This window comes from Carassius gibelio, chromosome B25, assembly GCF_023724105.1.
Source record: "Carassius gibelio isolate Cgi1373 ecotype wild population from Czech Republic chromosome B25, carGib1.2-hapl.c, whole genome shotgun sequence".
NCBI classification, from domain to species: domain Eukaryota; kingdom Metazoa; phylum Chordata; class Actinopteri; order Cypriniformes; family Cyprinidae; genus Carassius; species Carassius gibelio.
Genome location: NC_068420.1, coordinates 9167134 through 9179964, shown reverse-complemented (window position 1 = coordinate 9179964; position 12831 = coordinate 9167134). Strand labels below are relative to the sequence as shown.

The following is a 12831-nucleotide window of genomic DNA, read 5'->3' as shown; positions in this document are numbered from 1 at the left end:
TCACATGGGATGATGGGGTATGTAGTTTGATCGCACAAGCCTTCCAGCTCATAGACGAGTTATTTCTAGCAAGCTAGAAAATTAATTGTGCTGTCACAACGTTACAGACAACCCAGGCTCATTGAAAATACATCCCTGTGGTGAAATTTATTAAAAATATTATGTTGCATCTTGCACATTTACGATGACAGTAAAAGTCCATTTCAGTCAGATAAATGTGAATCTGGCAACATTTTATCACATTGGTTTTATTGTGATAGTTCGGAAATGACTTGTGAGTGCTGCTAAAAATGCTACCTAGCCAATAGTGTCAAAAGCAAATGTGAGATAAAAAGGGATTTGCTTAAGCAACCATGCCATTTTAGCTTGCTCTTAAAAGTATTTGAGCTCTTGTATCGTGATATATGTTTCTAGAATCATATTCAAGCACTGCACATTGCCAGTGTAATGCTGTATCAGGTGGGCTACAGAGCAAGTTTACTATGTCAAAAATGCCATACATTTGGAGCTAGTTATGCAAATGTTCAAATTAATATGTCAATTAATTGTTAGTTTTCAAATCATTGCTATGGTAAAGGTGTTTTGAGGCCATAATGGCATGAAAACAAGTCTTTATTAAGCGATAATTTATTTCCATAATCATAATTTTCCATAATCATAGATTTGTGATAAAATAAATTAAAGTTGTTAGCTTTCTACTAGCTCTAGTGTCCATTTCAGTTAGAAATTGCTATGAATTTCTTGTAAAGGTATTTGGAGTTTTTGAAATGTTGGTAGAGGTTCCTGAGGGAAAAATACAGGGTAGAGTTCAATCCAACCGTTTTAATTGAGCTTACAGTCGAATGTAAGAAAGGAAGGGAAAGGGTTTATGCAGATGTTGTCTGTCATCAGAAGTTCAAGTCATGACCTTTTAATAAAATATTTGGTAAAAAGAAAAAAAAAATGAAACGCATGCATGGATGAATCTCTCACATAAAGATCAATAATAGATAGAATTTCCATTTCATGTCGACTTGGTGGAACTCACATGCAATTAATTGCTAAATAAAATCATACTGACATGACTTCAACATGCCAAAGGATCGCAATGCACTTTTTTTTGTGATCAGGATTTGTTGTCAGTTACAGTACATTAGTATGCTGTGTAGTCAGTTATTGTTTGTCTCTTAAGTCAGATTTCCCTTCAGCCCATCTCACGCTTTCTCTCCCTTCATTCCTGCCTGGGAGATCAGGGTCATTAGTATTCAGCGGGAATCAAACACCTGCCAGCCACGTGAAGCCTCACTGCGGTGAGCACAATCAGCCAAATGTTTTCCTTGTGCGATGAATGTGTGTGGCTGTCACCATTCCAGTTGATATATGTGTTCTCTGTTCTCTCTCACTCGCTTCGGCTCCATCCCTCCCTCTGTTTCCTCCATTCTTCTATCTAAGATTCACCAGAGGGGGTCTGTGAGGGTAAAATACCGCATAGAGGCTTCAGGTGCGCCTGAACGACACCATACTCTGATTAACCATCACAGTTCTTGCTCCACTTTACAAAATGGCTGATCGCTCGGAGAGTTGTAGGAATATTGGCAGCCCAGACGTATGGCCATACTTCATTTTTCCATTTAGGACACAAGCTGGTCAGTTGCCACTGGCAATGTGCTAAAGGCTTCGCAGGGTCACCGCAAGGTTACACGCCAAATGGACCTCCATTCCCCTAGGGGCGCCATTACACACTGCCAGATGATATAATGACCAAGAATGAAACCGTGATGCCCGTAGGCAGAATTTTAAAGCAATGCTGTGATGTGACTCACATGATGGAGAAATGTGCGCTCACGCTAGCAGCTAGTCACTTGGAAAAGCAATGGTTTTATTTATTTTCTGTTTTTAATTCCACTGCAGAATGTTGGTTTTTAATTAGCATGGATTTTCATGTATTAATGTTAGCACAAGCATGTATTTAAAAAATAATATATACACATTTATGTTTTTAATTTTATCAGGATTCAAAAGTTAATAACTTTTTTTATTTCATGAACAATAAAGAAGGTAAGGTTTATATTGATAAATATTTATAATAATATACAAAACTTAAGTATATTTGATTTAAATATTGCAGTTTCTTGTCAACTCATATGTTTCTAAGCTAAAATTAAATGCCATTTTTAATAAATTCATATAAATGAAATCACAAAATATTGAAGTTCAAATGAAAGACTTTTACATTTAATTGTTTATTTGATTAGTCTGCTCAGCGATAATCAAGAAATCCGTTGATTCTCAAACAGAGCTTTGTAGTTTGCTGCACTCTGTCTTAACTAGAGGTGTCTCAGATTCTGCTGAGCGTGGAACTTTTCAGTAGTGCAGGTGTGTGAGCCATCACACGTTGTTGCGATTCACATGTTTGAAATACTCCACAGTGCGTAATCAATGCACATGTGAGCATCTCACACAAATGTGCCACCAGTATGCTAACATAAGCAGTTCTTGGCAAACAGATCTGATCCGATGCAGTCTTCTATCTGCTCTTCACATTGCATCTTGTACAGTAGACCTTGAGAGAAAGAGAAAGAAGTAACTGGTTAAACTGTAACTTGGTTCCTCGCAATCTTATTTAGTTTAAATTGAATTGAATATACTGTAGTGCCTGCCATCTGTTTAAAGTCCATAATACAACTTCAATGTCATCACTGAAAAGAATCTTTGGCCTTCTTTCTGTATATGAACCGTTTAAGGTTGATTCTAATTAAGAAGAGGTTTCAGTCTTGTGCTAGTCTCCTAATATATGTGCGTGTGTGTGTTTGTTTGTGTGACCGATAGAGAGATTCAATTGATTTATGCCTGCGGAGATTTGGTCACTGTGTTACATTTGCTTCTTCATCTGTCCCTTCCGGAGAAGCGGCTGTACTGTCCTTCCCCTCCAGCTTCATGGGCGTTTATACAGCTATAAACAAAATGCACATTGAATGTTGTGCCTATGGCCTACTTTGTTAAGGACCATAAAGATGACTGACTGCCTTTATGTTCCTGCCGGTTTTTTCATTGTTTGGCCCGACTGCAGAGGTGCTGGCACAGGATATTAATGCTTCCTGTACCGGGACTCTGTTTTGTTGACTAGCGCCGGTGCTAAATTTGTTTTATGACATAGGGAGCTAATCATGCTGCCTGTACTGCAAGAATATACCGTGGCATGTTGTGAAGGTAAAAAATGGCTGAAACAAAAATAGCGAGTGTGTAAAATACCTTCAGAACTGTGGCCTAGCAGTTAGCATGTAGCACATGAGTTTAGCTTACTACTGTGTAAAAAAAAAAAAAGTGTTAGCAGTTCTTTCTTCAACAAATGGCACAAATTGAGGTGTCATTTGTGTTCGTAGCACTCTCTCAAATCTCTAAAAGCAATAATAAATGCAGCTAATGTTAACGGATAGTGTGAAGTGTATTTAGTGTAAGCAGTGCTAATGCTTATTAGAAGGCGTGACGGGTTCTTAGCACACCTGAGGCTCCAGTGGATGGTGTACCATTAATCTGTTTCACAGAGATGAAATTGTGATAACCGGTAAGCTGCTGCTTTCAAGTATTTGCACATTTCCATGTCTCATACTGAGTGAACGAGCTGTTTATTACTTAAGGAGGCACTCTATGAAAATATTCCTCTTAATCGCTTCATTTTTCCTCAGCGCTTGTCACTGGAGTGAGGCGTCCTCACTGAAGAGGAAATAAGCAGCAAATGAGGTCTATGAGGCAGTTTTTGTGAATACAGTAAACTTTAAAGTAACATTACTTAAAAAAACAAAAAACAAAAAAACACCAGGCCATAAATCCTGTGCTTTTATTTATTTCTTTTTTTTAGATATGTTTATGTTAGATAACAATGCAAGTAGGGTAGGTAGTTTTGTAGGTATGAACTGTCTGTATGCTAAAATGGTTTTGTACTACACTGACCCTGTACATACAGTACATGCATGTATGTTTTGCAATTGTATATTCTGCATAATTTAAAATACAGTATCTCAGGAAATATTTATAATGAACGCTAAGCACCTTTTGGAAACTGACATTTTGCCAAAGAACGCCGAATGTTATTCCTTATTCATGGAAACCCAAAATTAGCCACCTGAATAAAAGTCCTTTGAGTTTAGAGGTCCTGCATGTTTTTGGCTCACGCCCAAGGTTTTATTTTCCTCTGTATGCCTGAGGATACTTTGTGCAAATAACGTTTGAGTCCAGACATGCCTACCAAGGCGCAATTGAAGAGGGTTTTCGAAGAGAAAAGTGGCAAGATGAAGACAGCATTGTGGTTGTCTGCCTCACAGGCAATCAGAACACCGGGGAGCCGATCCACTGTGTTCATATTCTCTGTTTACCCAACAAAAGAGTTTTGTCATTGCTGCTGACACCGAGGGGCACCGGAGGTATATCTGGGCAATTCGCAAATTAGGAAAAGAAGAAAAGCAACCGACTTCAGGCCATTACAGCGGTCTGCACAGGAATGAGCAGAAGAGACAGTACAATTACGGCCATAGGAAGTGGCTCGAGTGTTTTCCAGCTCTACCACTTCCAATCAGTCTCATATGCTAAGAAAAGAATGAATCATCCCCTTTGCCCGTGTCTGTACCTCTCGCTCCCTTGCTCTCGGACGAAGTGGTTTGATGTCAAGGAGACACTTCATTGCACATTGGTGAGATCAGAGGACGTAATGTGAGTAATTTATTCGTGCAGGTCTTCATGACTGCTTTGCATTGCAATCAGGGCACAATTGCCATTAGAGAGAAGTGGGCATGGATAGTCCCTGTTTTATCTTTTATAGCTACCTGAGATAGAGAAAAGTGCTCTGCACATTCAACATCAAAGGAAGCCACACCAGCTCCAGGCAAATGGCATTCAGACAGCAGGGATCAGATGCCTTTATAAACCGGATCAATCGTCCATGTCAACTTTCACACAGATTCGGCCCTAGCAGGTGTGTGTGTTTAAAAGAAAATTAGATTAGAGAGATGGAGTAAAGGAGATCGGTTTTGATTACTCTGGTCTCTAAATGCATGCAATGCGATTCCCGGTCCCATGTTTTCCATTTGGGAAATTAGATAAACTATGCTCCAGGTTTGAATGTTTAAATAAATTACACAGGCAAGGTTAACTTTCACACTTTTTGCACTTTGAAATTTAGGAAATTATACATACTATATATATATATATATATATATATATATATATATATATATATATATATATATATATATATATATATATATATATATATATATATAGTTTTTATTTTTTGTATTTTTTTAGAAATAATTATCATATTTCATCTGAAACTTAAGCATAAAAGGAAAGATCAGTGCAATGACAGAACGTGAGTCAAATCCCACTGCAGTTCTGGCTTTCACACATGTATCAAGCAACACTCTCACAAACATTGCACAAATTGTGTGACACTGCTGCGCTACATGCAGCAAGGCGATAATTTATGTGTGTGTCTGCATGTGTAATGCATGTCTTCATGCAGGATTACCGTAGTTATTTTCAGTGCTAATTAACAACGGTGTGAGAACATCCTGTAAGCTGTATGAAAATCAGCCCAGAAAGGAGAAGCACATCATCTGTGTTTAAACAACAAGGGAAGCCAAGCTCATTTTTAATTTTTTTACACATGGCTGCAGGTATTTGCAGTGATTTAAAGTGTTTTACAGGAGTAGTTCACCCATAAATGAAAAGTCTGTCACTATTTACTCATTCCATTTTGTTGTTCCAAACCTGTATTTATTTATTTTTATAGCACAAAAAGAAATGTTTAGCAGAATACTCTTTTCCATATATTATGAATGGAAATTCATTCATTCAGCAGGTTTGAGCATTGCACTGAATTCTAGCATTTTTTTTTTTTTTTTAATCGCTGTCATTATTTGCAATTATATTGTTGACAGTCTGAATTCTGACACGTAGCAGCTGTCTTTGTGGAGAATTTGCGGGTTCTCTTCCGCCCATCTCACAATTTTATTAAACCGACGTTGTTCTTCAGATGCAGAGGTAGAAGAAAAGATGAATTAATGTTTCCATGTAGGCAATAAATTATATTGGCCTTGAGGCTTTCATTGTTCACGAAGGTGGAAGAAAAACATAATTCATCACTGAAATGTGCTTTTTAAAGTGTTTTATGTAGTGCTGAGTCACTTAAAGCATACTGAAATACATAAATGTTTATTTTATTTATATATTTATGCTCTTTTTATTGTTTCTTAAATGCATTATTTGGAATACAGTTGTGCTCATGATTAAGCTTTACTTGTGCATTGTATTTATTTATTCAAACATATTATTTGGAATAGAGTTGTGATAATTCAGATTGCATTTATTTATTTATTCGTTTGTTTTTGTTTTTTGGTCAGGGAGGGCGTTTGGAACTTTAATATACATGGAAACTTCTGGACCAAACACAGTTGTCTTGGTCCAAAGAGAAGATGACAAGAAAAGGTTGTCCTGTAGAAAAGGGATGACTCGCTACCCATTTTCTGTTTCGGCTGCTTTAACAAATTGTTTCCTGCATTTTATTGATAGAGTTTCTAACTTAAAATGCCAAAAGGCAACAGTGAGTGAATGCGATCTTCAATTCACCATGCCAGCTGTATAATAGGATTTCGAAAGTGCCATTTGATATGCTCTATGTATTTATTTTGAAGCGCATTAACAGCGGCGTCTGACCTTGTGCATCTATAAGTATAACCGGAAGATATTGAGGAGGAATTTTAAGGAGTTCTGTTACTCTCAAGCTTAAAACGTAGCAATATTAATGCAACTTTAACCGAAACGGATCTAATTAAACCAATTTTAATTTTGTGGATAAAATTATGAAATATTTGGATGACTTGCAACTTAAGACCTGCAAACTTAAAATGTATATTTTAATTTAGACAGTGTATAATAATATAATTTATGCACCTTCAAGTTTTTGTTAAATTTAGTTTTTAACTATATAAACTATGATCATATGACTATTAGGGTGATGTTTTAAAGAACATCACCTTTTCACCTTGTTAAGACTCCTTTTAGTATTTACAAAAATTATTTAAATGCTCCTTTTGGGATTTTAAGACTTTCCAATTAAGGAAAAGAAAATATTTAATGACCCAATTAGCTGCAAGGGTTATTTGACACTTAGCTGAATGTCTCCTCCTGTCTTAAAGGCTAAATCTAATTAAGACATTTCCCCAAGATTTCCCCTTAAATATGTCACAGCAGACCACTGCTATTGTCTCAAAATAATCTCCGTGTATAGACATGAAAGCGACTGCGGCTGTTCATTACATTTAGATTTCAATTTGAAGTTCACAAAGAGCAGTGCAAAATCTGATAAAGGTCTTTTTCATTTCAACTTTCAGTTCAACTAAATACCAAATGAAACCTTGATGATGACTTTTATGCTCCCTAATGAAAGAATCATACAAATTAGTTATGCAGTTGGTACATATTTCATATTACATATTTTGTTTACTTGTTAATCCTTCAGTATGGCTTATTTACCCCCAGTCTTCCCATTATGATATCTACCAAAAGAGATGCACATATATCTGTAATCCCCAAGGGAATAAACACTCCCAATCCATAGTTTCAGTTTTTTTTTTTCTTCATATGAAAGTCCTTGTATCTTTCACACTGAAGCAGCTGAGCGTATCTACAATGTTAAGCTTTCTTTGCGTACTATTACCTCTCTTTAAAAATAATAAAATAATAACTGGGCCTGTCTGTCCGCGTTCTGTCCACACCACTCGTTGACCTTGTGTCAGGACGTCTGACCTTGTGAACTTAATGGCCTTGTGAATCTTCCTAAGAGAATTCTATGGTTAAACTGACTGTCAGGATCAAAAACCTTGAATGACAGCATGACTATTCCTCCATGTTCTCAGCATTATATGTTGTTGAACATTCAAAAAAGTCAAATGTTAGTTCACTCAGTCAAATCTTAACAGAAAGGACTTTTTTCTTTCTTTCTACCATCCAGTCAGGCCAATAGGTCAAACCTTCAGTTGCTCTAGTGAAATTTTCAGTGACCCTGAGGCACAAATGTGAAAAATGCTGTTTTCTTAGAATTGCTTTGAAGTGAAGTTTGAATATTAAGACAGCATCTCAATATTGTCATATACAACATCATTTGTATATATAAATATAAAATATTTTTATTAACAAAATTACTACTAAATATTATTACATTTACATATAAAATACAGTATTTTATTTAACAACAGTACTTCTAAATATTATTGCATTTACATTTTATTTGCATTTTAAATTATTATTACTTGTTGTTTGTTTGTTTGCTGTTTTTAAGATGGATGGATAGATAGACAGACAGACAGACAGACAGACAGACAGACAGACATAGCATCAAACTGATGCCAGAAATGCAGCAATGACTGTATTGGGAAAGTGTTGGTTCAGTCGGCTGTCCTGAAAAACTGTCATTTTGGCCATCGGGCCATCTTTATTCTCAAGGCCTGTCATTAATTGTCATTCAAAACTGAATGTGGGTGTTTTGTTGTTGACGCCACTAAATGAGCTGATGACGTGGCTTTAGGAAACTTGGGGAGTCAGTGTTTACCATGGCCCAGGGCCACGGCAGCTGAGGCTTCTGGGGTTGAATCAGGCGTTTAATGTGTGACCAAATGACAGAGAAGAGCTCAGAGGGCAGTCGCAGCTCTAAGAGATAACATTTATTCTGACAAATGAGCCTGCCCGCTTTTCCCTCTCAGATGTATTATGCTGCATTCATTTTCCATTAAGCAACCAATGTCATTTTGTGTGATGGCTCTCTTTTTCTCTCTGCAGGACCCGTGGCTGTGATCAGTGGTGAAGAAGACTCCGCCAGCCCCCTCCATCACGTCAATCACGGCATCATAACCCCATGCACCCTAGATGCCGGGCCAGACGCTGTGGTAATCGGCATGACTCGTATCCCAGTGATCGAAAACCCACAGTATTTCCGGCATGGGCACAACTGCAACAAGCCTACAACTTGTGAGTTCCAAATAGGCACAAAGACTGTTTATTCTGATTTGTTTTTTATGTCTAGATTTATTAAGTGTGGTCATCTGCAATATTTGCCTGCTGGTTATTTATCCTGAAAACATTTAAATTGCATTTGTGTTATCTTGCACTCATAACAAGCCTCCACAAGATTTTGTGATTGCCAGATGTCAAGATTTTAATCTCCCAATCAGAGCTTTCATCTTAAATCAATTCAGTTTCTGCCTAGTGCTAAAATGCTATTAATGTTTTCAGTTTGATGTTTTTTTAGTTCTGTTTCTTGAGTATTCATTATTTGGGACACATACTTTAGAAAAAAAATTGTAGAAATTTTCACTCTATTATTTGTCTTTTTCATCCGTTTCTAAGAAAAAGCAAAGCACATTGAATTAAAAATGAGATTTAAATGTTTTTTTGTTTTTTTTGTGCAAATAGATTATTAAATTTTGGGCAGATTCAAATCGAATTGAGCTAATGCTTGCCAAATAATTAGATTCACTTACTGAACCACAAGCTATTCATAGTGTTATGTCCAATTGAAAAGAATCAGTGAATCAGTTAATCAATCAATTATTTGGTGAAATCAGTAAATTTGTGAATCAGTGAGTCATTTGAATCTTGTGCCAATTAATGAGTCTATGAATTAATAAAATCATGAATCAGAGAATCAATTCGGGCATGAGACATTTAATTAATTCAGTCTATTAATTGGCGAATCAGTACATTTCACAATCAGTGAGTCATTTGAGTCTTGTGTCGAATAATGAATCAATGAAGCAATTCAATCATGAATCAGTGATAAAATGACATTAATAATCATGGATTCAATTAAACCAGTTAATCATGTTGTTCAATTAATCAAATAATTCAAACTTTTTTGTGTGTTTTTGAATATATATCGTGAACTGCATACTCACAATTCCCATTCCTACTTGCCAACAGCCATTTTTCGAAATCCGACTTTGTTCCACACAGCAGACGTTCCCGGGCTCTTCATTGCCCCCTTGAGTACTCTTCCAAACAGAACTGATTCAATTAAAGTCGGAAGACTCCTGCCATTTGAAAAGCCTAAGAAAGCATACTTATTACAGTGAGTGGCAGCGACATTGACAGTGATTTGTGGAGTTTCTGTCCTTGCCTAAATTTTTACAGTGTACTCAGGGAGTGCGTAAATCTGCTGCCTCCCTTAGCAAGACTCATCATATTTTAGTGCACCTACTGTACTGTCATATTTCCAGAGTAAATTGAACTTGGGTTTAAATTTAGGTCGGCTGCAAATTCCCTCATGTGCCTTACAGATTGAATTCTAGACAAAAGAATATGTATGCTTGAGAAAGAGAAGGTGAAGTGGGAAACGGGGGCGTGAAAAGTCGATAACTTTGTTTAAGAAGAATTTGAGTGGGCTCTCAAAGGGGTCTCAACCACTAAAAAGAAGCTGAATGTTGTGTTTTGAAATGCTCACTTGAAAAATATAGTTATTAATATAGAGAAAAGCTATTATGTAATAATTTTATAACATATAATATAATATATATATATTAATTATTATTATATTGTATAAATATTTTTAGAAGAAAAAAAATCTTTTTAAATGAACTTTAATAGTTAATTTCCAGTTAAAGTTTAATTTCATCTGCTTTAACCAGGATGAAAAAGAGTTCATGTGTTATTTTAGTAACTTGCACCATTGGTAAACCTTCTGATTTACACCTGAGAAAAGGATTCACAATAGTCCTTTTGGGGCGCCGATGGATTTTCTTTTCCACACGGCCTTGATCCGGACTAATCTGTGAATTATCTGTCTTTAGGATTTTACATTATTCCGGGGCTGGCAGAGTGTATTCCCCCAACGCATCCATTCTTTCTGTTCTAGCTTTTCCATGATCTCCAAATTAAGCCAAAATTGGATTCTCAGCGACATGCAGGGAGAAAAAGTGTGCTACCTTGTGTTTCTGGGGACCATGTGCTTCTGTTCTGCCTGTTCCTGCTCCAATATGGAGACAATCCCAAACTAAGTGAGCTTTGTTCAATCGCTTTCTTAATTCTATCGGCCTCTAAAGATGTGATTCTGGTTCTCCAGCATCTTTTGAACCCCCCAAAAGTGGCAGAGTATCATCGGTCATATTGTTATTGTGCTGCTTTGTTGCCTCATAATCAAATAAATTTGATTTGTCTGTGGGCAGAGACATGAAACTCAGGAGGGATATAATTTTTTTAAGCACCTGGAGGTAACCAAGTAGATTAATTTAATTAATCTGAGCCAAAGCAATAACAACACAGCTTGCATGAGGTGTCAATGTCGTGTCCCAATCCCAAATTTGTATTATTATTTTTTTACGGAGCCCCAACATCCCAATACATGACATGCAAGAAAAAACAATACGGTTTATAAATCGAGGGAATATTTTTGTAAATTTTGTGCAAAATGTATAAATTGAGGGAACAAATTAGTAAATCGTGCACATGATTTAGCCTACTATTTTTTTTTCTGCATCGTTCCCTCGATGTACTAAAACGTGCACACGAGTACTATTTCATTCCCTCAATTTGCTAATTTATTCTGTCGATTTACTAAATTGTTCGCACAGTTTACTAATTCGTTCTCTCGATTTATAAATCATGTGCATGATTTAACAAATCAAGGGGACTAATTAGTAAATCTTTCGCACAATTTAGAAATCGAGGGAACGAATTAGTAAATTGTGCACACGATTTAGCCTACTGTTTTTTTTCCCCTGCATGTCATGTGCGAGGCTCTGTACTTTTTTTCTTTTAGCACTGACATTTTTATTGCAGGTTCTTGTAGATTTTTACACACATATATATATATATATATATATATATATATATATATATATATATATATATATATATATATATATATATATATATATATATATATAAACTTCGTTAAACGTACTTTGAGCATTGTCAATTTGTCAAAGTTGTTTATTAACCTTTCCAGGGATCCTAATTATTCACATTTCAGTGAACTCTGATACCAAAAGGAAAACGAAACAGAATGGAGGGACCCAGATGAAAAACGACAAAGCCGTAGGCAAACAAAGCCAATATCCGCTGCTCCATGAAACTGATACACAATCAAACAGTGCCTGGTGGCTATGGAGAAGCACATGAATGGGTTGTAAAGCTGCTTGATTTGTCATTTTGTACTTGGAGAGTGGAGGACGTGGAAAAAATGAGGTATCAGTGGCAGTATATGATGACTTGGGAGCTGGTGTAGTTTAGTGGGTAAACTGTAAAATGTTGAATTTAAATAATTAATTCCTTGCTCTGAATATTTTGTTGTGGTGGTGTAGTGGTTAAGAAGCTGGTCTAATAACCAAAGAGTTTGAGTTTAAAAACTACAGCTACAGAACATTGGAAATGGATTCCACCATCCCTCCATAGTCCACGTATGTATAACTCAGTAAGCCAGATAAATCATATTTAGTGTGGAAAAGCATATATATGTATATAAACACCCACAGTTACACTGTAAAAACTGCACAAGTCTTTAATGGCAAAATGACTGATTTATTATCTGCCAGGCTTGTGTTTGTGGGTGTTTACAACAAAGGTTTTGAGAATGTGCATGCTAATAGATTAATAGCACAGGCTTCTTTTTTCATTCCTTTTTATTTCCAGTACCTCTTCCTTTTCACATGCAAGGGGCTGAAATGAGCGTGAGTTTAGAATAGAAAAAGCAACTTCATGCTAGCTTGAGCATGATTCATTATTAATTAATGACAGCTGTTTTTAGTCAGGCATCATGCTACAGCTTTTCTGTAGTTTTATGTTATTAAAATAATCATTAAACTT

General features: G+C 36.2%; 1 protein-coding gene across 4 annotated transcripts in view; it reads left to right on the top strand.

Annotated features, from left to right (window-relative positions):
• LOC128014143 (NT-3 growth factor receptor) overlaps positions 1–12831 on the top strand; it is a 238740-nt gene that overhangs the window by 182749 nt on the left and 43160 nt on the right. For all 4 annotated transcript variants that reach the window (XM_052597476.1, XM_052597475.1, XM_052597474.1 and 1 more), the window contains one exon: positions 8812–9000. In XM_052597476.1, coding sequence (XP_052453436.1) covers positions 8812–9000 — 189 coding nt within the window. The remainder of the gene's footprint in view (positions 1–8811; positions 9001–12831) is intronic.